The sequence below is a fragment of the Miniopterus natalensis genome, chromosome 2 (assembly GCF_054644295.1).
Source record: "Miniopterus natalensis isolate mMinNat1 chromosome 2, mMinNat1.hap1, whole genome shotgun sequence".
NCBI classification, from domain to species: Eukaryota; Metazoa; Chordata; class Mammalia; order Chiroptera; family Miniopteridae; genus Miniopterus; species Miniopterus natalensis.
Window position 1 is genome coordinate 167,523,554 of NC_142082.1, and position 26,214 is coordinate 167,549,767.

At 52.4% G+C, this 26,214-nt stretch overlaps 3 protein-coding genes across 4 annotated transcripts; 1 reads left to right on the forward strand and 2 right to left on the reverse strand.

Moving 5' to 3' along the window:
* Positions 1–6,079: 6,079 nt before the first annotated feature.
* SPSB2 (splA/ryanodine receptor domain and SOCS box containing 2) lies at positions 6,080–8,342 on the forward strand. The gene is made up of 3 exons (XM_016221742.2): positions 6,080–6,149; positions 6,271–7,018; positions 7,976–8,342. The coding sequence occupies exons 2-3, from the start codon at positions 6,355–6,357 to the stop codon at positions 8,101–8,103; spliced, it is 792 nt and encodes a 263-aa protein (XP_016077228.1). The 5' UTR covers positions 6,080–6,149; positions 6,271–6,354; the 3' UTR covers positions 8,104–8,342.
* Positions 8,343–8,440: 98 nt separating this feature from the next.
* On the reverse strand, positions 8,441–12,157 carry TPI1 (triosephosphate isomerase 1). The gene is made up of 7 exons (XM_016221741.2): positions 11,941–12,157; positions 10,628–10,751; positions 10,431–10,515; positions 10,224–10,356; positions 9,610–9,695; positions 9,164–9,251; positions 8,441–9,033 (listed from the first exon to the last, which is right to left on the reverse strand). The coding sequence occupies exons 1-7, from the start codon at positions 12,155–12,157 to the stop codon at positions 8,915–8,917; spliced, it is 852 nt and encodes a 283-aa protein (XP_016077227.1). The 3' UTR covers positions 8,441–8,914.
* Positions 12,158–13,009: 852 nt separating this feature from the next.
* USP5 (ubiquitin specific peptidase 5) lies at positions 13,010–26,188 on the reverse strand. Of its 2 annotated transcripts, none has more exons than XM_016221835.2 (20): positions 25,964–26,188; positions 22,833–22,958; positions 22,519–22,585; positions 22,195–22,328; positions 21,895–22,040; positions 21,447–21,631; positions 20,922–21,016; positions 20,044–20,237; positions 19,365–19,436; positions 18,968–19,055; positions 18,716–18,841; positions 18,070–18,223; positions 17,559–17,733; positions 16,831–16,919; positions 15,915–16,037; positions 15,190–15,333; positions 14,969–15,114; positions 14,595–14,748; positions 14,233–14,317; positions 13,010–13,654 (listed from the first exon to the last, which is right to left on the reverse strand). In XM_016221835.2, the coding sequence occupies exons 1-20, from the start codon at positions 26,171–26,173 to the stop codon at positions 13,561–13,563; spliced, it is 2,607 nt and encodes an 868-aa protein (XP_016077321.2). In that variant the 5' UTR covers positions 26,174–26,188; the 3' UTR covers positions 13,010–13,560. The 2 variants fall into 2 exon arrangements, with proteins under 2 accessions (XP_016077321.2, XP_016077320.2); XM_016221834.2 differs by having other exon boundaries at positions 15,846–16,037.
* Positions 26,189–26,214: the final 26 nt, after the last annotated feature.

The window sequence follows — 26,214 nt, forward strand, 5'->3', positions numbered from 1 at the left end:
CTAAGTAATCTTCCTGATTCCACTTTTTCTCTCATCCAACTACCTTCCATGAGCAGCCATAGTGAGATTTTTCAATTGTAAAGAGAACCCTCTATTTTAACTCCCTCAGGCTTTCCTATTGCTCTTAGGATAAAATACCTACTCATCATCGTGGCCTATATGCAAAGCCCAACAAGGTTTGTCATGACCTTTGCTATGAGGTACACTTGGGCACACAGCCTGATTTTCACCTTCTCCTACCACCAAGCTCCCTCCCTCTTCAGGCCTTTCACTTATATTCTTCTGTGTGTAACTCAACTAACTCCTGCTCCTCTTGGCCTCAGATTAAATGGGACCTCCTCAGGAAGGCCTTTCCTGACATCTAATCCAAATTAGGATCCCCTCTTACAGTTTCGTGTTTTTCCCCGATAGCAGGAAACACAATTTGTCTGTGTATATGAATTTGTGGATCAAGTTTGTTCCCTTCTAGATGTCACCACGGACTTCTAACCCCAACAGATGTGTTCACACTGCATTCATTCTACTGCCTGGCACAGTGCATACCACATAGTAAGTGCTCAGTAAATACTTGCTGAGTGAACATTAAATGCACTTTTTAAAAGTAATCAAAGGTGCCCTGGCTGGGTGGCTCAATTGGTTGGAGCAGTGTCCCCTACACCAAAAGGTTGTGGGTTTGATTCCTGGTCAGAGCCTGTATGAGAAGCAACTGATCTGTGTGTGTTTCTCCTCTCTCTCTAAAAGAAATAAAAACATATCCCCGGTGAGGATTATAAAAGCAATCAAAGGTACTCTCCCCTTAATTTGGATTTGCCCTTATAGATGAAATGAGCTTACCTCCTCCCTTCCCTCCACTTTGAGAGTCACTGATGAGGAGTGAACAAAGGACAAGCCAGAGAGATATCCCCAGCTAGGATTCACTAGAGGAAGCAGAGGCACTGAAGGATATAAAGCTGGGCGGAAAACTCAAAAAAGTTGGGGCAGTATTTTAAAAATTAGCAAGGGTAAAACAAAAGAGTATTCGATTTGGCAAGTAAGACTTCCGACGATTGACTGACTAACCCAGTGAAGGCCGGCGGAGCTGAAGGGCACTGGTTTCTGTAGTAGGTGCGCCCCTTTACAGTGCACAGTTTCTAACATGGCCTGTCTCCTACTTCCAGCCTCCCTCCTCCAGGGTGAAAAAAAGATTCTCGCCCGTGGAGGGTCCCTAGACATAATTACCTTGATAGCAGGAAGGAGGAGATGGGGAAGCAAAGGACAACATTTTGAAGGACGGAGGAAAGGAGCCCTTTAAGCGTCAACAAACTCGGGAGGCAGAAGCACTAGGCCCTTCGCCTCCACTCTGGAGCCGGGTAGGGCGGCCCGCCCGCAGCGGGCTCCGCGGCCCTCGCTTCCGCCCGGGGGCCTTTGTTCCGGGAGAGGACAGTTCCGACCCCGACGCAGGGCCGGAAGGAGGTCGGCCGGGCGGAAGCTGCTGGCCGGGGCGGGGCCCTAAGTTACCGGCGCCAGGCTCCATCGCCGCCGGCCCGCGAAGCTGGCTGGGAGAGCCCAGCAGCGGAGGGGGCCGCTGGGGGGCGCGCGAGCCTCTCGGGCCGCCTCCTGCCGCCCGCCGCCCGCCATTCACGTGATCGCCCGCCCGGCGTGAGTCAGCGGCCCCGCCCACGCGGGCGTCGCCGCGGGTTATGCAATTGGCGCCCAGGGCTGGGCTCGTCGCTGCGGCTGGCGCGTTCTGCAGCCGCCAGCTGGCCACCGCCCTTGGCTTCTGCAGGATGTCTTGTCGTTTCACCTTTCCAAGCCTCGGTTTTCGAATCTGTAGAAATTGGGATATCCTTGCTGTGAGGTTTAAATTAGATGTGGTGTTTCATCATAGACATTTAACGTGAACGCAACAATACTCAGATTATAGAGGGTAGGAGGTCGTCAGCCACCAGTCCACGCGGGTGTGAGATGGGAGACTGGACTGTGTTCTGTTGGCACCAGTTCGGGGCCTTTCAGTGTGTATCTTGTGAAGCTGACTGCGATTCTAGTGTTTTGTTTTTAAAACTAGATTGCAGTGTTTTAAGGTGCCTTTTTACCGTATAAAAGTACCCATCGAAAGGCAATCCAACCATTTCATTTGGCACCAAACCAAATTCACAGCAATCCCTTGTTGGAGAAAAAACGAGCTTACTTACCCAGGGGTGTTATGCCCATCTCCCATGTGGCACATAAATACGACCTCAACAAATCCGCACATGCGATCAAAATTCAGCAAATTTGTGACTCTAGGTCATCAAGTTCTCCTATAACTACTCCAGTAACAGCAAAGTTCATATGATAACTCTTTAATGAAAACTGAAAGAGCACTAAATTTATGCCTGGAAGAAATGAACCAGAAATCTGTTACTAGCAATGGCAATATGTGGCAAAGAAAAGCTCTTAGTTTCAAGTCACAGTTCAAACCTCCTGCCAGAGAAGGCAGCCTTTGGATGGAAGGATTTCAAAACCAGCCACGGATGGCACAACAGTTTTAGAAACCACTTTAACCTCAAAAACGTGCAAACTTTTGGTGAGGCTGTATCTGTGGAGGAACAGGCAGCAAAACCCACCCAGAGCTACTGAAAAGAATTACTGAACAAAGGGCTGTCTTCCAGAATATAATGAGGCTGGTATCTTCTAGGAGGAAATGCCCAACTGCTTTTTTATTTCCAAACTAGATACACGAGGCCTTGGTTTGAAGGCAACTGAAGACCTTATGACCGCCCCTCCCTCGGTCTCTCATGGTAGCAGTGTAGCTCTGTATTTAACAAAGCCAGGCATGTTCTACAGGGATACAGATGCCAGTGCTGTAAAGAAAAAAAAATTGCTTGCACTCTAGCAATCAAATGCAAAGTCCAGGGTGACTGAAAAGCTTTTCCTGACTTGGTTCTAGAAGTGGACAGGATCTCAAAGAGAAAGGCCTTGTTTTTAGTGTTCCTGATTGCAGACAGCAGTACCATGCTAAGGTGCCATGTACTTCATGAGTGTGTTCATAAAGATATCGAAGTCTTTCTCCCCCAAACATCACCCCTATCCTTCACTCTGCTGACCTAAACCACATACATGAGGCTGAGATTCCTTCTTGACTCCCAGACCATGAATGCTTACCCTAATATTAATGTCGTAATAAGCTGGAAGAGTTGGAAGTTCTTTGGTGTTGCCAGTTGCATCATTTCTATTACACAGGGAAACAAACCTAAAATAGTCCATGCATGTTGGGAAGAATGTGTTTAGGATTTTAAGGGTTTCTTAATTAACAAAGAAATGAGATTTGTTTAAGTGGCCTAGCAAGTGGATAGTGGTGTCTTGTGGAAAAAATTGGAGAGCTTTTTTTTTTTTTGCTTTTTAAAAAAAATCTTTATTGATTTCAGAGAGAGGAAGGGAGAGGGGGAGAGAGAGATAGAAACATCAATGATGAGAGAGTCATTGATCGGCCGCCTCCTGCACGCCCCTAACTGGGGATCAAGCCTGCAACCCGGGCATGTGCCCTGACCAGGAATCGAACCCCGAACGCCTGGATCCTAGGTCGACGCTCAACCACTGAGCCATGCGCGGCCGGGCTGGAGAGCTTTTTTTAAAAAAAAAAAAATAATAAGTTTTTATTGATTTCAGAGAGAGGAAGGGAGAGGGAGAGAGAGAAATATCAATGATGAGAGAGAGTCCTTGATCGGCTGCCTCCTGCATGCCTCCTACAAGGAATCAAGCCCCAAACCTGGGCATGTGCCCTGAACCATGACCTCCTGGTTCATGGGTTGATGCTCAACCACTGAGCCATGCTGGCCGAGCGAGAGCTTCTTGAGAGCCACAGAGAAACACTAATAAAAAGCTTGAGGAACTGATAAAACCCCAAAAGCCAAAGATATGATGAACAAGAAGAAAAGACCAGTTCAAATCTGCATGAATATGTTGAAGTGTTTCATGCTGCCAAATACCTGAATGATTTAATTTCTGAATAAAAGTGCTCAATGGAGACAAACCTGAAAATTACGTGTGGTTAAATCTATACATTGTAAATTTTTATGGACCAGCAATTCTGTACATAAGTATGCACCCAATAAAAATGAGTGCTTAGGTCCACCTGAAGACTTGTACAATACTGCACATAGTAGCTTTCTCTCTAATAGCTAAAAACTGGAAACAATTCAAATGCCCATCAAGAGCAGAATAGATACACTGTAGTATATACATACAATGGAATACTGTAAAACACTGAAAATAATGAGCTACTGTTTCATGCAACATGGATGACTCACAGACATAATATTGAGAAAAATAAGTCAGACACAAAAGAGTACATATTATATGGTTTCATTTATATGAAACTGAAGAAGAGGCAGCCCTGGCTGGTTTGGCTCAGTGGACTGAAGGGTCTCGGGTTCTATTCTGGCCAAGGGTACGTACTTTGGTTGCAGGCTCCATCCCAGCCCTGGCCAGGGTATGTGCAGGAGGCAACCAATCAATGTGTTTCTCTCACATTGATGCCCCCCCCCCTTCCTCCATCTCTCCCTTCGACTCTCTCTGAAAAAGCAATGGAAAAAATATCCTCAGGTGAGGATTAAAAAAAAGGAAAAGAAATTGAAGAAGAGGAAAAGCTAATCTATACTGATAGAGGTCAAATAATAGTCACCTTTACGGGTGTAGTGTTAAGGAAAGGGCAAGAAAGGAGTCTTTTGGAATGCTGGAGATACACTTGATCTTGCTGCTGGAAATGGTAGTCACATAGCATATAAATATGTAAAAATTCATTCAACATTTTAAGATTAGTGGACTTTACATATGTTACATATCAATAAAAAAGTAAAAAGTTGATTACTTGTAGCATTATGGAATACTTGTGCTATCATCAACAAATGTTTGAGCAGTTCAAGATCCAGCGGCAATAATTGGTGAATACCATGTTCTAAACAACCAGCAACTTCTCAAGCTGAACTGGAGTTGGCTATGGCTTAGGCTAGCTTCTCTGTCCCCTAAGCCTTCATCCACTTGGTTATCACACAGGTTCTGCACTAATATTCATCATAGGCCACTATCCACAGTCATGATGTCATTATTTTTGTTGTCACACTGGCAAGAATATCCAGGTTGAGTGGATGACAAGTGTTCAGGTTTACATCTTTCTTATTAATATGCTTTCTTTTTTCTCTTTAATTAAAATATTATAAAATGTTGCCCTGGCCAGTGGCTCAGTTTGTTGGTACACCAAAAAGGTTGGGGGTTAGACTCCCGGTCAGAACACATACCTAGGCTGAGGGTTCCATCGGGTCAGGGCGAGTAGGGGAGACATCAGATCGATGTTTCTCTCTCACATCACACAGCTAATTCGTGGCATAGCTTCACTCACAGCCAAGATCTTAACCACTACACTCCCCCAAATGAGAGCAACAGTGTAGGAACGGATGGACATCCAGGATGAAGGCCAGAACAGCGTGCAGGCCTATGACACCTACCGCTCAGAGCTCGAAGCGCAGGGCTCAGAACCTCAGGCAGAGAACCGGCTGACTCACAACCGGGTCAGAAAGAGACCTGCCCAGAAACGGTGACCCAGAATCACAGGGCCATGGAAGTAGAGGTCAGCACAATGGAAGAACCCCCTTGACCCCATGCCCCTCATATCTAGGGGCTCAGAAGCTGGTTGCCCAGGTGGCTCGAAGGTATCGACGGGGGAGGACTGACCCCCGGAGATTCCAAAGCGGTGCAAGGAGGCGCTCAACCGCCCTGAGCCCTCCCCACGGGGGGCCTCGGGGCGGGGCGTGCCCTCCGCCGCCGCAACCAGCGAGTGCCGCGGTAAGTGCCCCGAAGGGCCCACGGGGGCGAGGCCTTGGTGCGGGCGGGCCCGGGGGCGGTTGCGGGAGGGGTCCCGGCCCCGGAGGGCGCGGGCGGGGCGGGGCGGGGCGGGGCGGGGCCGGGCCGGGGGCGGGGCCTGGAGGCGGAAGCGGCCGGCGTTCCGCGCCGCCCGCCTCGGGACCTAACGCCGGGTTCCCCCTTGGCGCGGCGACCTCGCGGCTGGGGGAGCCGAGCGGGGTTCGGGAGCCACCGGTGACGCGGACAGGGGCGGGCGAGGGGGACGGCCCCTGGAGAGGCCCGAAGGGGGCGAGCTCCCCAGAGTCTCGGGAGGCCGGGACAGATGGGTGAGGGTAAGGTGATGGGCCGAGGAGCTTTGGGGGAGCGAAGAGGGAGGAGCGGGGCAGTGGGCAGACGGGTGGAAGGATGGGCGCCCCGCACTTTACAGTCTCTTCTCTCCCAACTCCTCTCCAGGTCAGTCCCGGACGGGAGCACGACTTGCGGTAGAGAGACGCCCCGGCAAGACTCTTTCGGGGGATCCTCCAGCTCCTCACCTCCATGGGCCAGACGGCCCTGGCAGGGGGCGGCAGCAGCCCCCGCACCCCGCAGGCCCTGTGCCCTGACCACTCTTGTCCCGAAGGCTTGGAGGAACTGCTCTCTGCTCCCCCTCCTGACCTGGGAACTCAGCGGCGCCACGGCTGGAACCCCAAGGACTGCTCCGAGAACATCGAGGTCAAGGAAGGGGGATTGTGCTTTGAGCGGCGGCCCGTGGCCCAGAGCACTGATGGGGCCCGGGGTAAGAGGGGCTACTCGAGGGGCCTGCACGCCTGGGAAATCTGCTGGCCGCCGGAACAGAGGGGCACCCACGCGGTGGTGGGTGTGGCCACGGCCCTCGCCCCCCTGCAGGCTGACCACTACGCGGCGCTTCTAGGCAGCAACAGCGAGTCCTGGGGCTGGGACATTGGGCGGGGGAAGCTGTACCATCAGAGCCAGGGGCCCGGGGCCCCCCAATATCCAGCTGGACCTCAGGGTGAGCAGCTGGAGGTGCCGGAGAGGCTGCTGGTGGTTCTGGACATGGAGGAGGGAACTCTGGGCTACGCTATTGGGGGCACCTACCTGGGGCCAGCCTTCCGCGGACTGAAAGGCAGGACCCTCTACCCAGCAGTAAGCGCTGTCTGGGGCCAGTGCCAGGTCCGCATCAGCTACCTGGGCGAAAGGAGAGGTGAGGCCTGGGGTAGGTGCGGGAGAGTGTTCTATCACTGGAGGCTGTGGGTTGGGTTGGAAACTCAATGCCTTTACAAGAGTAGAGGGACGGAGCCTTTATCTGACCTGCCTCCCTCCCCCTTATTTAGTGCCAGGGATGTTCTTCACAGCTGTTACCTAATTTAATACTCCCAACAGCAATAGAGGTAAAGGTGAGGCTTGGGTATGCAACTTGCTATTAAGTGGTGAGCCCCCAGAACGGAGGGAGGTACTCCAGGGATTAGGGCTCTACAGGGGGTTAGCAGCTCCTGGAGCACAGGTGCAAAGGGTTAAATGAGTACTGGGCTATGTGTACAATTACAAAAGACAACAGGCAGTGCCATGCACCCAGGGTGTATACCAGATTCCCTGGGCTCTGACCTGTGACACACATACCTACTTCCTCAGTCAAACCCCAGGAGGGAGCCATTCAGTCCCCCTTCCCCCCCAGGACAGCAGTAGAGACAGGGTTTGGGGTGGGGCTATAGGGGAAAGGCCTCCTTGGGGAGCCAATGGGACCTCAGTTTGGAGCTGATTGAACTTAACTGTTCTCTGCAGTTGTAGTCTTAGCAGAAGCTGGGTACCTCTCCTTCCATCACCCATGGTGAGCTGTTGAGTGGAGGACTATCCTTCCTTTTACCTCATCAGCCCCATTCCCAAGGCCTCTCTAGAATCGAAGCCTGGGCCAGCTCCACCCATGTCAGAGCCACTTTGGCCTGTTGCTTAGAGGGCCTTAGCTAGAGCTTCACCCCCAGCTCTGACTGTGTGTGTGATGCCTCCCACCCTAAGAGCAGATGCAGAACTTCAGGGTGTGTTAGATCTCTCAACCAAGGTAGGAACAGACTCAGAGCAGGAGAGTGGAAGGGAACTCTGTAGTCTGAGGATGTCTAGCTGGTGGCTGCACCTCTACTTACCTTCCCTTCCTTCTCTCTCCCAGCGGAGCCACACTCCCTTTTGCACCTGAGCCGACTGTGTGTACGCCAGACGCTGGGGGCTACCCGGCTGGGCCAGGTATCTGCTCTGCCCTTGCCCCCTGCCATGAAGCGCTACGTGCTCTACCAGTGACCCTGTGATACCAGATTGCAGGGCCTTGATGCCACCCCTGCCCGGGAGCAGGGAAGGAGGCACTGTGGCTTAGACCAGTTACTTAAAGCCATTGAGGCTGGTACCCTACCCCCAGCCCAAGCTCTGGGGAGCTCAACAACCCCAGAGCGACCCAAGGGGTAAAGAGAGTGAGCTGTTATTCAAGGCTGTGGCACTCTGGTACACAAGTAAAAATAATAAGAGATATGCTATTATAAAAACCTGTTTGTGGCATTTTTTGCACAAGAATCTGTGGCTGCCTCAAAAAGGAAAGAGAAATTATGTGGAAACAAGTACAATGAAGGACAAACCACAAGGCTTAGTGCCAGGTGTTTATTCCCACCCCCAAGTGGGACTGCTCACAAACACAACACACACAGGCGTTGGCACTAGGGGTGAGAACAGCACCCCTGGCCTCAGGGAAGGACAGGGCTCTCTCCCAGCCCTTGGCCCCATGGTATGAGATGGGAGAGGAGGGAGGCTTCTCTTTCCTGCCTTCACTGGGAACTGAGGGGACCCCATGAGCAAACTCTACCCCTTCTACCTCTCAGCCAAGGAGAAGTCACCTTGGTGATGTTTTGTTCCAATTATTATAGTAAGTGGAGAAGGGATTGCCCCAACCATTAACAGGTATGGTGTAAATGGTAAAGGAGAGGTACAGTTTGGATTAGGCCACGAGAAGAGGCAGGTGATACCACCAGAAGCATGTGTGGGGGTGGGGGGGCGTAGTTATTGGACTTCTGGGCTTTGTAGTTCTTGGCATAGCAGGAAGGGTAGGGAAGATGGATGGAGCTTATTGTTTGGCATTGATGATGTCCACAAATTCAGGCTTGAGGGATGCACCACCCACAAGGAAGCCATCCACATCAGGCTGGGTTGCCAGCTCCTTGCAGTTTGCCCCAGTCACAGAACCTGGGAAGGGAGAAGAGAGGGCAAATGATCAGGAATGGGATGGGCATACTCCATTCTCACCTCCATGTCTAAGGAGGCAGAGTCTAGTTCTCAGTCCACCCCACCTCAGGCTGGAGCCAAACCCACTCACCTCCATAAATGATGCGGGTGCTCTGAGCCACTGCATCAGACACATTGGACTTAAGCCATCCCCGGAGCTTTTCGTGTACTTCCTGGGCCTAGAACAAGAAGCCAGACTAAGTTAAGCCTTTCTGCCTTTCCCTCAAAGGGGAAAAAACCCTGGGTATCAGTGGAGAGGCAGTGTGGTTTCAGGGAATCCCAGAAGCCCTGGGATCTCAGTCAGAACACCAGGGCGCGCGCGCGGGCGCACACACACACACACACACACACACACACACACACACACACACACCCCCCCTGCAGGCCCTGGAATGGATGTCCTTGGACAAATCATTCTCCTTCTCTGGTGTTGGGGGCTCCTGTCTTTAAAATGAGGGGTTGGCCCAGATGGTCTCTGTGCTGTGCTGTTCTACCCAGGCAGGGTAGGATGAGGGCGGGGCTCCTGGGCTTGGTTACCTGTTGAGGTGTTGCAGTCTTGCCTGTACCAATGGCCCACACAGGTTCATAGGCCAGAACAACCTTGTTCCAGTCCTTCACGTTATCTGCGGGACAGAGATCACAGCAGGGTGAACAGGAAGGAGCTATCCAGCTTGGTACCAATGGCATAGAGAGGGCGGACTGCTGCCCCCTGGTGGCTCTTTAAGGAACCCCAAGCAGCATCAATACCATGGGGCAGCAGCAGAAGTGAGAGGATGGACGCAAGGATTCCCACCTCCCCCTTTCCTTTCTTTCTTTTTTTTTTTTTTTTAAATATATCGTTATTGATTTCGGAGAGAGGAAGGGAGAGGGAGAAAGAGAGATAGAAACATCAATGATGAGAGAGTTGCCATTGATCTGCAAGCCACCAAGTGGGGATCGAGCTCGCAACCCGGGCATGTGCCCTGACTGGGAATCAAATCGCAATCTCCCCTGGATCCTAGATGGATACTCAACTGCTGAGCCACGCCCAGCCAGGCTCTCCCTTTCCTTTCCAGTATCAGCATGGGGATAAAATCAGGCTGCAGGGCATCTGACCCCACCCCCTGTGCCTCCATGGCCTTGGCTAGGCTCATAGGTCCCTTCAGAGATACCTGCGATAACCTTGGTTTGTTCAAAAACGACCTTCTCAGTGATGCCAGCTTCCCTCTCATCTAGCTTCTCCCCAATGCAGGCGATCACTCCAAGTCCCTCGGCCAGGGCATGGGCCACTTTCTGCCCAATTAGCTGTTGAGGAACAAACTTGGTGAGACACCACTCTTGGAATAAGGTATCTCTTATCTCTTCTCCTGGTTACTAACCTCATCTGATTCCCCAAAGACGTGCCTTCTCTCCGAGTGCCCCAGGACGACCCATGTGGCTCCACAGTCTTTGATCATTCCAGGGCTATAGGAAGAGATGAAGCCACAGTTTAACAGGGAGCCCACCTGTGGCTTTCCACTCAATGAGGAAAGTAAGGGAAAGGTCCCCACACACCCCTCTCCCACCTGCATCTCACCTGATCTCCCCAGTAAAGGCCCCATTAGTCACTTTGTAGCAGTTCTGGGCAGCCACAGCAATCTTAGGATCTAGCTTCTGCCTGGCAAAGTCGATGTAGGCGGTGGGGGGTGCACAAACCACCTCTGAGGATGAAATCACAAGGAAGTCTTCATTCTCCAGACTCCCTCCATTCAGTGCTCTAGAACCCCCCAGCCTTCACCAACTTTCTTAGTTCTGCTTTCCTTCCCTTTCACCCCAGCAAGATGATCTTTGACCAGATCCCAGGTTGGGCTTGTTTCCAATTCCTAGAACCTTTTGGGTGCCCCTGAGGCCCTGGCCCTACCCTCTGCTCTTTTAACAGCTGTGGCTCTGATTTCCCCGGGCTATTCTGGGCCTGGGCACCTCCTAGACTCAGCATTTTCTGGGGGCCAACCCAGCCTCCCTTCTAAAATAGCTCCCACAGGCAAGGCAAGGCAAGGATTTTTAGCAAAAGCAGAAGGGGCCACCTCTGGGTTGGTACTGGGGTCTTTAGGGAATAAACCAGAAAGAGATGCCTCTTCTGATCAGGCCCGTGGTTCTGTGAATTAGGTGGATGGGAAGGGCTGAGGACAGCGCTCCGCCGGGGGGTAAGCAGAGAGCTGACCAGCTCATAGAGGCCCCGCGCTTTCCCGGTTCCAGGCTGGAAACAGCCGTAGGATCGCTCCTCATTCCCAGATGGCTCAGCCTGTTTGACACCTGCTCAGCCCCTTTCTGTAGAAGGCAGGACTTATCCAGGCTGCAGACGGTAAAGGATCAAAGCGGGGAGCTCCGGAAGCCGAAGCAGCGCGCCTGGGGGCACTCGGCCTGCTCCGCAAGGCGCGGGGAGGAGTCTAGGGCTACGTGCGGCGGCGCACGGAGCAGGGCCAAGGGGTCGGGTAGCTGGAGGCACGCACGCCCACTCAGCCGCCTCCACTCCCCGGGACCCCCCACCTCCCGGCTGTCCCCAGCCTCTCCAGATCTCCCCCTGGGGCTAGCCTCCGCTCCCAGGCCCCGGGCGGTGCAGCCCCGTCCGCGCCCCAGGGCAATCTTCCTCCCGAAGACCCAAAAAGTCCTTTCCTGCCCCACTGTCCGAGGGCACCATTAAATGTGGCCCCGATTTCCCCCCTCGAACCGCCCCCCCCCCCCGTACTGCGGCTGCGGGGCCGCGGCGCTGCGGGGTCAATGTCCGGATCCCCAGGAGCGCTCGTCCTCAGCCGTGCACCCAGGTCCACGCGGACGCCTTGTAGCTCCAGAGAGGGCGCTGCCCCGCCCGCCCTGCCCTCCCCAGCCCTACGCCATCCCAGCAAGGCTCACCGGTGTCGGCCGGCACCTTGGCCGCGTTCAGAGTGCAGATGAGTTCCCCTAGATTCGTCTTCCTCCCATTCATCTTCCAGTTCCCCCCCACAAAAAACTTCCTGGAGGGCGCCATGGCGCTGGAGCCAACACACTGAAGGTCAGGATCACCGCGCAGTCGCGGCCACTGCCCGCTTATATAGAGCGCGGTGAGACAGAACTCCGCCTCCTCTGCCATGGTTAGTCCGGCCCCTGCTTGACAAGTCCTTCCCCCTCCCCGTCCCGCCCTGCCCCTTGTGGCAAAGTTCTGACGTTACCCCCTTTCTTGTAGCAACGTTCTAGGCGTATGGGGCTCAGTCACTTCAGCCTCTGTTGCCTGACTCCGGGGAAAGCAAGAACTATGAACCCCTGCGCTCGGAGGACCCTCACTTCAAAGACTACAGCCCTCCAGGGGGGCAGGAGGGGTTCCCACTGGAACTAGCTGGCATGTCCGACCACTCTGCTTGGCCTAGACTACATTACCCAGGGGGTTGAGGGGGCTCTGAGGGGCATCTCTCCAATTCTGGGGAAAGGACCTCCCTCCATTCAAGTAGCCACATACGTGTTTGCTGAGCAGGTACCTTTGACCATCGCAGGGAAAGTATAGCCCAGGTATTGGACAAGAGACAGGACTCAGAGGGAGAGGGCCGGCCCACACTGGTACAGAAACTGTACAGCTAAGAAAGAGGAAGTTCAGTACCCCTCCCCCAGGAGTATCCCACTCCTTGCTCCAGTTGGCCAAGGCCTAAGGAAAGACTGCAGGGCCTAGAGCCTAGGCCCAGGGCTCCCTAGTCACCAGGGACATTTGGGAATATCCACTTGGGCCCCCTGGTGGAAGTGTGTGTCACTGCTGAAAGGAAGGGCTTTTTGCCCCTATCTTTGCTCTATGTCACCCCTCTCTAGTTCCCCTGATCTGATAGCCCCTAGCACTCACCTCACCCTCAATTTCCCAGGAGCTCCAAAACTACTGAAAAGTAGGAAATTGCCTACAGAAGGCGCAGAGCTGGGAGTTTTTGGATACTGGCCTCCTAAGGTATCAAACAGGACACAATTTAACCATTGTACTTTTATTCACATCATGTATTTTGGCATTTTCCAGAGAAGGACAGGGAAGAGACAGGATGGGGGAAAGACTGGGGCAGGAAGGCGAGGGGATCCCCATTTCCCTCATATCCCTCCTGGCCTGACCACACAGGGAGCAAACACAAAGGGGGAGGGGAGCAGGGACACCCCCTCCTGTGGAAGAGGCTGCACAAAGCGACACACACACGCACACGCGCACACACACACACACAAGCCCCCTCCACACTAGGCGCTGGCAGGAGTAGAGAAGCAGAGGAATGGGGCTTCAGGGGGAGGGGAAGCAACATAGTCTCCTCATAGACAGGCAGTCACCCTCCCATCCCCTTCCTGCTCTATCCCCAAAGTCTCTTGTGTTCCCCTCCACTCTGCTCAGCCATTCTCCTAGCTTCTTCCCTGCTGCAGGGGACAAAAAAGGAAAAGGGTGTAGAGCAGGCAGTCTGTAGTCCATCCCCCAGCCCCTCTCCCTCATGCCAGGTGGTCTGTCCCCTGCCCTCCGTGGTAAGGGATCAGGACAGTCTCTTAACTGGCCACTCTCTGGTAGAAGTAGATGTAGCCCAGGTCCTTGGGCGGCTTCTCAGAGGCACACACTTTCTGGTCATTGTAGATCACCCATCTGGGGAAGGTGGGGAGGGCGGAAAAGGTTGAACAGGGCAGTCTGTCACGCTTCAGCTAGGTTTCTGACCCAGCCTCGAGTCAATTGTGGTGATTCTGGGGAAAGGCCCCCAAACCTACAATCCAGCTGCTCCCTGTCTGAAGGGAGCACCCCAATCTCACAAAGGTCATTTCCCCTACTCAGTCTCTTCAGATCCTCCAGCATCTTTACAGCCATGCCCCCACCCACTTCCGTAAGGCGAGGGTCAGCAGAGTTTTTCTGTAAACAGCCAGATTGTTTGGTAGGCCATGGGGTCTCTGATATAACTATTCAATTCCTGTTGCAGTGTGAAAACAGACACAGACCACATAAATGAGTAAGTGTGGCTGAGCTCATTAAATCTTAAGTGGCCTGATCCAGCCCTCGGGCTGTAGTCTGTCTGATCTTTGCTGTCAGGCATTCTCTCATCCCTGGTGTATTTGTGGCTCCCATCAGGCAGACCTTCAGCTTCTCTACACATATTCTAAGGATTTCCAGGATGCCCCTACTCGTTTCCACCACCACTCCCCCATTCCAAATGCACACCGCTGGTCCCTCACCTGCCTTCCTTCTTGATGTGGCAGACGTAGTGACCACACATGGTGGAGGTGCCCATGTGACTAATGAAGGCAAAGAGCTGATACTCTAGGGAAGGAGGGGGGGAGGGCAGAGGAGACAATGAGAAAGGGATCTTTGAGTGGCAGTCCAAAGATATATCTAACAGCTCAAACTCAGGGAATGTAGGCATCTATTGGGTCAAAAGTCTATCTCTGTCTCCTAGAACCTTCAGGAGTCAGGTCACTGGAAAATAGCTTCTGCCCCCTCTGCCTCCTGAGGGAAGCAGAGCTGCCTTGGAATGAGTATCTGGGGTAGCAGACTGGCTAGTCTTCCCGGGCCTGTCCTCTTTCCCCGGGACACTCACTTCCAGAACCATCCCGGACTTTAGGTCCCACTGGCACAGACTCGGAGATGGAGTCAGCAGCTGAGCGGCCCTCCGAGATGTCCATGGCAGCTTCTGCATCTAGGTCATCAATGTGACTGAAGATCCAGTCCACAGCCCGTTCTAAACTGTTGTTCTTGGAGAGGAGGAAAGCATTAGATTTCCAACAAGTTTAGGGGCAAGAAAACCACCAGAGAAAGCCTCAGCTCCTTCATCACAGCCCCAAAAGGGTGGAGCCCAGCCCTAGCCATACCACACCGCTGTCCTTGGTCTTGCTTCCGAAGGATGGAACCTTACTTACTCCCACCCCCTTCTACCTCAGAGGGCCCTAGTCCTGAGTTGGGGGCAGCCCCTACCGTGGCCCGCAGAGCTTTGAGGGCCTGGTCCCGGGAGAAGCCCATGGAGACAATGGTGGTCACGCAGTCCTCTGGTGGGGGGTCCGCAGCTGCACTTGTGGAGCCAGGCCCGCTGGAGCCAGGCAGGATGAGGGGGTTTGCAAAATCTGTGAATGAGAGGGGTTGAAGTGTTTAGGGGAGGATGGCGGCCCTGCCTGGCCCTGCAACCCACCCTTGCCTACCTGGATCATCCATGTGCGACATGACCCAGTTCATGGCAGCCTCGGCCCCACTGTTGCCCGTGTAGTAGACAGCTTTGCGGCAGGCATCCATAGGGAAGCCCATCTCCACCAGCTGGATGATAACCGACTCATCCAACATGGGGGCTGTGGTGGGAGAAGTGTGGGCACAGTAACTGATTCCCTGAGCCACTATTTGTTCCATCGCCTCCCCACAGTCTAGCCCCCCAGCTCTCTCTCAACCATTCCATTCCATGCATTTTCCTTCCACAGCCTGGCACCTTATCCCAGAACTGAAACGACAGACAACACAACGTGGGGCCAGTATCCTAAAGGCACAGAACCGAGGCTAAAGATCCCATGGATCCCCTTCCTTGTCCATCCTCACAGAATGGGCCCTGTTTCTGGAATACGATACCCAGCACCCGTCCCTAACCAATGAGGTGACAAGGGCAGAGAGGCAATTAGCCCATGCTGCTGCCATCCACACAGAGAATGTGGCTGGGAGTGCTTCAGTCGGTCCTCAGTCCACCAAAAGACGGCAGAGGAAATTTGAAAGGGAGGACAGGAGAAACACAAAGAACAGGATCGTGGGGAGGCAGGCAGAGAAGACCCCCATCAGCAAGGGAGAGAGAGAGGCAGGAAAAAGAATCACTAACATGTCGGAGAGGAGAAGTGAGGGGAGCAGAAGGAGTCTTCGTCTTCGTTGCCATAGAAACCAAGGCTACCTTTGGGCTCATCCGGAGTGACTAGGGGTGGGGCAATGTCAGGCAGCTCCTCCTCTCCAGGCTGCAGCCCTGTACCCCTCAACTGGGAGATGTCTAGCTCGTCTGGCATCTCAATGGACACATCTGTAATTGGAATGGCAGGAAAAGGTCACCTCAGGAGCTCCCTGAGGCCTTCCCTGAAAAAGCACTTTGGGAATCTCAAGCTCCTGTACCATATCTCGGTAATGCTCTGTAATAAAGAGCTGTTCAGAAAGTACCAATCTTAGGGGTCCCAGTATAATAAAAATTGTAGGCCTGGGAGTCAGGAGACCTGGATTCTAGTCCTAGATCTACCACAATGAGCTATGGGCAAGGAAGGGAGCCTCCAACTTGTGGGACAGAATGATTTTATACTGTGGGTTTCAACTTATCTAGGAAATGAAGTTAAATCAGTTCTCAAAGTCAGCAGGGGCCCATGAGAACTCATTATTTCCAGATTATCAAAATGAAAACATCTAAACAATTATAAAAATAAAACTATGAAAATCACTTTTGGTTGTAAATCATAATTATAAAATCAAAGAAGCCTTGGCCCTGGCCAGGTAGCTCAGCTGGTTAGAGCGTCATCCCCATACGCCAAGGTTGTGGGTTCAATCCCCAGAAGCAACCAATGAATGCATAATAAGTGGAACAACAAATTGATGTTTCTCTCTCTCCCTTCCTCTCTCTCTCTAAAATCAATATATTTTAAGAAATCAAAGAAGTCTTTTAATATTTTTAGTCAGTGCCTTTCAAACTAGACATATTTTGAAACATCTAGGGTAATGTTTTCTTCTTCCAGAGGGAAGTTAGAGAAACATTAGTTTACATGTGTTAAGGCCCCTTCTTTTTCTAGCATTTTCTGCTTGACCTCCCTTGCTTGTCCCAGCCATCATACCCAGTTTCTTGGGCACCCAGTCTAAGCCGAAGGTGAACTTCTTGATCTGGATGACCAGGTAGTCAGGGAATGAGGCAAATCGTGTGGTCCTAGGGAAGAGAGAATGTCCTGGTACCCAGACAATCCCAAGGTTCTCCTATCCTGAATCCCCCACCCTGGGGTTCAGACTCTCATGGGTAGAAGACCTAATGGCCCAGAAGATACTCCATATTCTTAACTTGCCCGGGGCAGGCATCAGTGTCTGCAAACAAGGAGCAGCGGAAAGCAAGACAAGGGCTGGCTTACTGACAGGAGCAGCAAAGAGGCGGATGACTGACTTCCTTTGAGGCCACGGCATTCTTACAGATCTCAAGCTCATGCCAACAGCAGTTAGGCCAAAAGTCAAAGCGTTTGCTGGAAACCCACACTCTGTTCACTACTGATACTCAATGTCTGTGCTCTGCAAGGATTGAGGGAGCAAGTGGAGATAAGCTGCACTAAAAAATGACCCTGTGCCATGCATGAGAGAAGAGGGAGTGGTTTGGGCAGGCCAAGGTAATCTGTAGCAATCATCTGCGTCTGCTCCTGCTAGGGCTTCTTGGTTCCCACCAGGGCCAGATTACTAGCCTCAACTGCTGCAATCCTGACATTCCGCCCAAAAAAGGAACTAGAGAATGAGAGACAAATAGCACCTTTGGGACCACCCTGACACAGGCCTGAAACCTTCAGCCCAGACCAATAGGACTTACTTGACAGCTACTGATTTGGCCTGCAGAGCTGTGCTCCAGAAGTCGTCCACCTGCTCGGGGGCCCCATAGGCCTCCAGGCAGGAGCTGAAGGGCACCTGGGCCCGAACCAGATCTGGCAGTGGCAGCTTCTCCTCTTCAGCTTGCCGCTTCTTCTCTTCATATTCCAGAAGCTCCTCTGGTGACAGAATTGGTGGGTGGATCCTTCAGAGGGCGCTGCTCTCTCCCTCCTTAGCCTGGCCCTGCTGGCTCTGTGTCCGTGACTACTTCAGCTCCTCCAGCCCCCCGAGTCCCACTCGACATGCATCTGTATATGATTTTGCTTCTCTTTCTTAACACGCTCTGCTGACAAGCTGTGGGCAAGGTTAACCCTACCTCCCCCACTGATGGCCTAGCTTCGGACTGCTGGCTTGGGGAGCAGGGCATACCGTGGGCTCTGCTCCTATCAGGTGCCCAAGCGCTCTTCACAGCCCTCAGACTGCACCCACGCCCAGGCCTGGCTGAGAGCACCTACCTTTGTTAAGGGCTGCGTCCATGGGCACAGGCAGCTGCATGATGTAGTCCACTCGCTGGGTGTACTTTACCTTCTCGGTGGCCAGGCACTTGATTTTTTCCTCCACCAAGAAGCGGAACACTTCATTAGGATTTTCAGAACTCCGGCAATTCCTCTATGGGAAAGAGGCAGGTGGGGAGGTCTGGGTAGCCAGGGACCAGAAAGGGGGCCTAAAAGGCTCCCTGGGGGTTAGGGAGGCAGCGGAGGGGAAGGGAGACCACTGCTGAGAGCACAGGAACAGAGTAGAAGCTCCCCCAATTATCTGCCCCCTCCCTGATTCTGGCCAGGTCACAGCACTGTGGGACTGTGCTGGAATGTGCTATGGTTCTTTTGATAAGTAGTATGTATCCTGAGTGCATTTTCTTTGGGTGTATCCTTCATGAGACAGCAAGCCCATCACTGTAAGGATCACTGCTTGGCTCCACTATTCTCTTTGGATGTAACTGCTACCACAGGGGAGGCGCAGTGCATGCAGACTGTGAGGTACAGGGGTGGGACTGGGTGGGGCTGACAGAGGCAAGAAGGAGCAGGAGGGAGAGGGAGTGAAATGTAGGTGGACGGAAGGACTGCGAAGAGTGCCCTCTCTTACCATCTTCTCAGCCCTTACCTCTACCATGTTGATAAGGTGAAGGAAGAACTCCTGGGCATCCTGCTGCCTGTTAGTGGAGAACTCAGGGTGACCCTTGCCAACAAGGGCCTTGAACATTCGAGGGGCAATGCCATCTTGAACTTCCTAGGCAGAGCCAGGGCAGCGAATTAGCTGGGGTTCAAGAGGCCACCAAGTGGCCTTCTTAAGATATCTCCCAGACCTGTTTCCTCATAACTCCAGAGCCTGAAAGTGACAGAGTCTCAGACTCACCTTTTGTTCTGATGCCTGCTCCCCATCAGCGGACTCTGGTGCTGGCTTGGAATACTCTCCGGAGAGAAGGCCGTGGCCCAGCTTGGCCCTGTGTTAACATCCAAGAGAACCACTTGGCTTTAGTCAACTAATGATAATCTGGCATGTCTATGCCTCCTCCTCCCCAACTCAATCCTGGCTCAAAGCTCTCCTTAGACAACTCTCTAAAATGTGGAAAACCTTAGGTTCCACAGGAACCCATCTCAAGGCAGGGAGCATGCCCAGAAGGCAATCATCTAGAAGCTTCTAACTGGCCAGGGCTAAACTGCTGCCCCCTCCAGGTGGTCATGGAGGCGAGAAGGGGCAGAAAGGCTGTGAGGTGCTCAACAGCCTTTGTACATAGGACTTGGCTACATACACCTGGGTGCTGAAGTCCTGGGTCGGGTCCGTCGGAGCATTCTGGAAGATCTTCTCTAGTTTATCCACATACCTAAGAGTCAAGGGAAGGAGAGTTGGAGGGGCTTTGGTCTGGGTTCAGCCAAAAAGCGAAGGGAGAAATTATCTACCAGCTCAGTGAACAGGCTCCCCCCAGAGTGGGGAGTTATGTGGTTGAACCTTGGAGTCCATTTCTTTCCAGCAACATACCTTTCTTCCCTTCCCAACTATGTCATCATGCAGGGCAATTCTTTCTAGCTTCCTCCGGAAAGAATCTGCCTTTCTTAGTATCTTCTACCTTAGTGTCCCAAGTCCTCCCCTCTCTCCAAGTGTTACATGTCCATGTTAGGTGCTTATCTGATGTCACTGGCCTAAAATAAAGACCACCTGCTCACCCCTGAGTCAGTCAGGAGGCCTCAGAGAGCCCTGGGATTTGGTGTTCTGCTCTATCAGTGGGGTTTGTGTGTGACTGGGTGATGATGGTGCAATTCCACAACTCTCTCCCTTCCCAGCACACCAGTGTCATAGGGACTAAAACTACATTAGAACAGAGGTGCTGAGGGCAGCGGAAGGAGGTGTGTGCCCAGAGGTTAGCAAGTGGGGGAGGAGCTGGGATGTCAGGGGTGCAGAGCCAGGGGGCCAGTGGGGAAGGCACCACTCACTTCCTTTGGAAGTCGGGGATGCTGAAGAGCACCTGGACCACCGAATTGAGGTAGCAGCTGTTACCCAAGTTTCGGATGCCTGTGTAGCCGGGCCCGAACAGGGGCTTCAGTGACACACCCGACTCCTGAATCAGCTCCCATTCGCCAATCCGCTGGTTCATATCTATCTCCAACTCAGTCATCGTCTTGTCCGTCTGCAGGGAAGGGGCACTTCAGATGGGGGGAGAAACTCAGCCCTGGATTTTTTACATTGATCTCTCACAGGATCTAGGACAATACCCAGCTGGAGCCTAGATTTGCTGAACTATGGAGGCATGCTGGATATCATCCAGTCCAAGTTCTAGATGGCCACAAGCAATTGTCCTGGAGGACTGTTAGTCATCAGGCTTGAATTGAGGGAATGAAATGAATGTAATTCCTTCTGCCTGAAGTGTTTTTCCCATCCAAAGTTACCCCTCCTCACCCCTTAGGTCTCCACTCAAGCAACAACTTCCTCAGAGAAACTTCCCTGATGCCCTAGGCTAGGCCAGGTCCCCCTGCTGTAAAGTACTGCAGTACCTTCCAGTCTCTTTCATAGTACCCTGCACAGTTTGTGGTCATTCAGTTACTTGTACGAGCATATGATTAACGTCTTCCTTTCCATATAGAATATAAGCCGATGAAAGCAAGGACCACACCTGCCTTATTAGTGACTAGCACATAGTAGGTACTCAGGAGTATTTAATGAATGAATGATTCCAGAAAGTTCTTCAAAGCCTACATATCTTGGGGACTGGAATAACTGTGGCAACTGCAACTCTCTCCAGTACTCTGCCTCAGGCAAGGAAGAAGGGCCTAACAGGGGCAGGAATAAGACTCTGAAGCTGAATGGGTCTCACCTTTTGCATTCTCAGCATGTTGATGCCAAAGTGGGACAGGTGCTCAGCCAGGTTAGGGTCCAGGACCATGTCATCCTCATCATATGAGTACACATCTAGGATAGGAGGTGGGAACAGTGTCAGAGGGGGTGGCTCAGAACTGGCCTGACCACCAATGCCACCCCCTGCCTTGAGGGGCCTTGGTGGGACAGAGGATGAGCCTACAGGGTAACCCTCTTGGCTCCCTTGAACCTTCTGGGGATGACTATCAAGGAAGATGGGGCAAAATAGGATGAGGGTTGGAATTAATTGACTCTGCCCCGAGGGATAAGGTTCTAGGGTCAGATGGGTTGGGGGGGATGCTTACTAATCAGATAATAATGGTACCTCCTAGAAAGGGGACTGAGGTTTGAAGGGTGGTTGAAGATTTAGTGTTATCTGCAATATTTTCATTATCAAGAGAATGTACTCTTGTATTATTCATGCCATATAAAACAAGTAACAGTTAAAACATTTCAGCATGGAGGTGGCTGAGGAAGGGAGTACCAGCTCCGTCAGGTGTGATGGTGCCCAGTTTGACAGCTAATGGGTAGCCTGTCTCCCTGTAGTGCTCCGCAGCATGGTTGTTGCCCCCACTGCCATCGAAGTAGCGCCGGCCACAGAGGATGGAGCCATCTGTCAGGTTGAGCCACAGATTCTCTCTCATGTCACACTTGGAGCACTTCCAGCCACTAACCCAGGGAGAAAAAAAATGAGCTGAAATATGGGTCAGGGATATCTGGGAGTGGGAGAGGAAGGGGATTCTGTGGGCCCCTACCAATCCAAGCTCGCCCTCCCCTCCTCTCCTCTGGATATCCTCCTGCTTAGTTCTTCTCCCCCAGGTCTCCCTAATTGTCCTGCTCCTGGCCCTCTCTCCCACAAGATCTCCCAGGACGGTGGCCTCTTTGCTCCTGCTCTGGGGGTTGTGTCCCGAGGTGGAGGGGCCAGGCCTCACCAGGGAGGGATTCGAGCGGGGTTGTCCAGCTGCTTGAGGTTGAAGGCATGCTTAGACACCTGCCGTACTTCCCCATCCCAGGCCTGTACCTCCTGCTTGCGGGAGGCTGAGTCGGCTGACAGTAGTGCCTCGACTGCACTGGTCACCTAGGGGAAGCAGAGGGTCAGAGACAGTACCCAGCCCCAGCTCCACATGCCCCTCTAGCATTGAGTCTTTAGCTTTCTCAGCACTTGCCCAGGACATCACTGCTCTGGCCCCGCTTGCCCTAAAATCTTTGGGAGGGTGGGAAAATATTCATACCCGATCTCTAACAAAGTCAGGCAGTCCCCCCAGCCCATCCCGGGCAATCTCCAAGTAATCCGGCAAAATGACAATCTTCACATCCTCATCGTACTCAAACTTATCATTGCTGAGGTCAAACCCTCCTTCGACACCTGGTGAGAAGGGAAGAAGAGGAAGAGTAGGACAACGACCACAGGTAAATGTCCCTTCTCTGATACAGCGCTTGACTTTGTCCCCTCCAGACCTCAAGGGCCACTGATCTGGCCTGTTCTTCTGGTGCTTTCTTAGTACTGAGAGGAGGAAAGACCAGCTCAGGGAGGATAGGACTGCAATGGTGCTCACCAATAGCCAGCCGGGTGGGCTTCTTTCGTGGGGGGTCTCCAGTGGCTGTGGTGGTGTCCTCCTCCTTCTGTAAGAAGGCAGGAAAGGCAGGATCAGCAACGAGCACCAGGTGAGGGGCAAATGAGGCGGATGCACAGGATGAAATGAGTTAAGCTTAGAAAAGAATGTAGCTAAAAAGACATGTGCTGAGTTTTAACGACACCAAAATAGGTGAGAGGGAAATTGAGGCCTATAGGAAGTCAAATGGGACAGATTCAAAATGGGGGCCCAGTGGGATGTGTCAGAATGACCCCAGGCCCAGCCCTTATCCCTACCAGGCGCCGGGTTCGCCGGAGGTGCAAGTAGACTCGCTGGCCCGTCTTGTTGAAATGTCTCTCCACATACTGTTTCCCGAAGCCCAGGAATGTGTTCATGCAGATATAGAGGCCACCCTCAGACTCCTGCAGGACAAGAGGCAGGGAGGAAACACAGGAAGGATGAAGCCTGGCCAGGTGCAGAAACTAAGACCTGGGCACAAAAACTTCTGTTTCCAAAGAAAGACTCTGTTCTCTAACACTGTGCGGCTCTTGGTAAGTCATTTTACCTACTAAGTACTTAGTACATGGCCAAGATTCTCCCCATCCTTTGATAACAACCAATGAGGACACCAGGAGCTGAACAGCACCTATCAGTCACCATTCCTTTTCTTCCTTCTTTGGGCTTTGGAGCCCTCCAATCAACTGCAGAGAACCCCCTCCACCTCTTCTCTGGTGCAAAGAGACCCAGAAGTAAAAGGGGACCAAATACCGTGAACTTCCAGTACTCGAAATTACATTCAGATAAGAAAAGTGTCCTTCCTTGGAAAGGAAAGACCTGCATGTCAGATACTGAACCTAAACCAGGGACACCATGACAAAACCCACCTGATCTCCAGGATTAAGAAAACCTACCAGGCCCGGCTGGCATGGCTCAGTGGTTGAGTATCAACCTATGATCCAGGAGACTGTGGTTCAATGCCCAGTCAAGGTACATGCCTGGGTTGTGGGCTTGATCCCCAGCAGGGAGTATGCAGGAGACAGCCCCTCAATGACTCTCTCATCATTGATGTGTCTATCTTTCTCTCCCTTCCTCTCTCTGAAATCAATAAAAACTTATCTTTAAAAAGAAAGAAAACCTACCAGACTGGACAAGCAGAGATTCTTCTAGTATATCTAACCCTGGAACTTGCCTACAAGACCAGACCTTTCCTTTACCATACTCTGCTAGGTAGCTGAACCCTGGTCCACACTGAGTCTTCTCCCTCTTCTCCTGCTGAAGCCTGGCTCCAGGGAAACAATGCCTTGAGTACAGCTCACAGCTAAACCTGGACCCAGCCTGGCAGGGACATGAAGTCTGGCATTCTCCAGCCACCACCCTGTCACCTCCCCCTGACCAAAAACTAAATACCCACTGAAGTCCCATCAACGTCTAAGCCCAAAGCCGTCTCCTTTCTAGAACAATCTAGCAACACTTGCTGAGACAGGGAGAACACATATAACCCAGATAGAAAACAGGGAAAGACAAGTGTCCACTCTAAATCACGGCTGAAAGGAGAAGATGAGCTTCCCAAAACTGAGCAAGTCTACCAGTGGCTTTGTGAATAAAGTAATGGAGAAAATGGAGGAGGAAATCTATCTTTCATAGAGTCTTCCCTCGGATTCTCAGATCCAAGGTTTTGAGCAACAGTAGGCGTCTTCTTCCTGGAATGAAAGCCTCAGTGGCCTTGAAAAATGTTCTGCTGTGATATTAAAAATAGGGCACGAACTAAGGCAGTTCTTGGTCTCACAGATTGTGTACCACTCCCTAGAACAGTGTGGATTATAATATTCATAAACAAATAGAGCATTTCTCACCAGGGAGGTCACAGAAGTTCTCTTTCTACCATGAACCCAATTTGAAGATTATCAAATATGCCGGAAGTTGGTTAGCAAAGCCAACTCAGCCACACTGGAGATCTCTTGACTTGGGGTGAGAGAAGAAAAGTGTAGTAAGTTGACAAAAATCCCTTTTGGATTATTCAACGCAGTTACTAGGAGAGAGACAGGAGTATAAAGAGGAATCCACTGACTTCTACCATCAGTTGGTAATTTAAAAAAACCTTTTCCTCCTGAGAAAGATGGTGCTTCACCAAGCCACACATCTGATAATTGGGGGCATGAGGAAACCACAGGAATTAAACTCCTCTGCTGGAAATAAAAAATGTTGGTTTCACCAAGGATTGGGAACCCTGGAGCTCTGCTCTGAGCAGTACTCTTTTAGCTTTGCCAAAGCCAGACTTCAGAGAAGTCTGCACATTGTTTGAGGCCAAGCTCAAAGCCTAGCAAACCAAGCAAACCACAAATCAGTGGTAATCCTGAACTTGGTTTTAGATCATGCTCCAATACTCAGCACTGCATTAATGATGTCTTTCCACTCTGACTTGCAGTTTTCCTGGCCAGGAGCTGGTCTGGCTGAACACCCTGGGCAGGGCCCAGCAGCGGATTGAGGGGAGGGCTGGTGAGGGGGGCGGATCCCAACCAGGCTGCTGCCCTTTCAGTTCAGGCTCTGCCCCTGGCCAGAGCCTTGTCCCTGCTTGAGGGTGACACAAGAAGGGAGAACCGTAGGAAGGGAGGTACCCGGTGGAGCCTGCATAACCTGAAGCATGGTGTGGGTGGCGGCTTTGTCTAACTAGTCAAGAGTAAGAGTGGGATACGAAAGGGGCCTTAGTATCCTTCAAGAAAGAAACCATCTCTCTGGAAATACTTTGGAAAGGGTTCCCTCTGCTTTTCCGTGATGCGCGGGAAAAAAAGGGGGCCGCGGGAATGGTTCATCTTAAAGGAGAAACGACTAGAGCTTTCCACTCCTCTTTCGTCCCCTCCCTACCACCAATGACCCACCTCCCCGCCCCCTGTCCATATTAATCATGGGCGGAGGCTCTGTAACTGGGCCTTTCTCAGAAACGGCCTTCTTCAGGGCCACTTCCAGACGACCAGGTGCCTAGGAACTGCAGTACCCACCCTCCACCCCCAAACCTGGCCCAGAACGGTGGGAGGTCGCCCCATCCCTTCTACACGAGACTACAAAACCCGGAGAACCATGCGCGACAGGCAAGGCCAACTCCCAGGCTTTCGTAGTTATCCACTTGGGGGATGTAGTCCGATGATCGGGTTGCGCCCCTATCTTAGAACGGCAGAGGGGAGTAAGCGACTACAATCCCCAGAGTGCTCCAGGAGACGGGGAGCGAGTGAGGCGGCCGCGGTGGCTTCCGGGAGCGGTAGTCATGCGGCAACTCCTGCTAATTAAAAGCAACGGCAGGGAGTAGCATGGAAGACTACATGTCCCATGGTGCATCGCAAGGAGGCGGTAGCCCAAGATTGCAGGCCCCGGCAGAATGACCAGGGCTATGGAAGGAAGTCGTGCTCGCTGCGGGCGTGGGGAATGGGCTTACCGGTGTGTCGAAGGAGAAGGCGCACTCGTCTTTGTGGACCCGGTCTCCAGCCTTAGGGACCCGGATCGTCGGTAATACTGACAGCAGCGCCTCCTCACTCAGCTCCGCCATGACACCGGCAGTAGCTCCTCCACACAGAGCAGCTCCCACCTTTCCTAGTCCCCCACCCCCTCCTCTAGTGGTCCAATGAGCACTACTCGTTAGGTGCATGCGCTACTGGGAAGACGCGCGAGAATGGCAGTTGGACCGAG

Bases quoted from the DNA above. Each gene is read 5' to 3' on its own strand.
- USP5 (XM_016221834.2), bottom strand. From the start codon at position 26,173: ATGCACCTAACGAGTAGTGCTCATTGGACCACTAGAGGAGGGGGTGGG. The intron at 18,224-18,715 runs GTAAGGGCTGAG...TCTTTCCCATAG, and splicing joins ACCTTATCAACATGGTAGAG to AGGAATTGCCGGAGTTCTGA. The intron at 14,749-14,968 runs GTAGGGGCTGCC...CTCCTCTCCAAG, and splicing joins TCAAAGCTCTGCGGGCCACG to AACAACAGTTTAGAACGGGC.
- SPSB2 (XM_016221742.2), top strand. From the start codon at position 6,355: ATGGGCCAGACGGCCCTGGCAGGGGGCGGCAGCAGCCCCCGCACCCCG. The intron at 7,019-7,975 runs GTGAGGCCTGGG...TCTCTCTCCCAG, and splicing joins CTACCTGGGCGAAAGGAGAG to CGGAGCCACACTCCCTTTTG.
- TPI1 (XM_016221741.2), bottom strand. From the start codon at position 12,157: ATGGCAGAGGAGGCGGAGTTCTGTCTCACCGCGCTCTATATAAGCGGG. The intron at 10,752-11,940 runs GTGAGCCTTGCT...TTTCATCCTCAG, and splicing joins CAAGGTGCCGGCCGACACCG to AGGTGGTTTGTGCACCCCCC. The intron at 9,252-9,609 runs GTAACCAAGCCC...TTCTTGTTCTAG, and splicing joins AGACTGCAACACCTCAACAG to GCCCAGGAAGTACACGAAAA.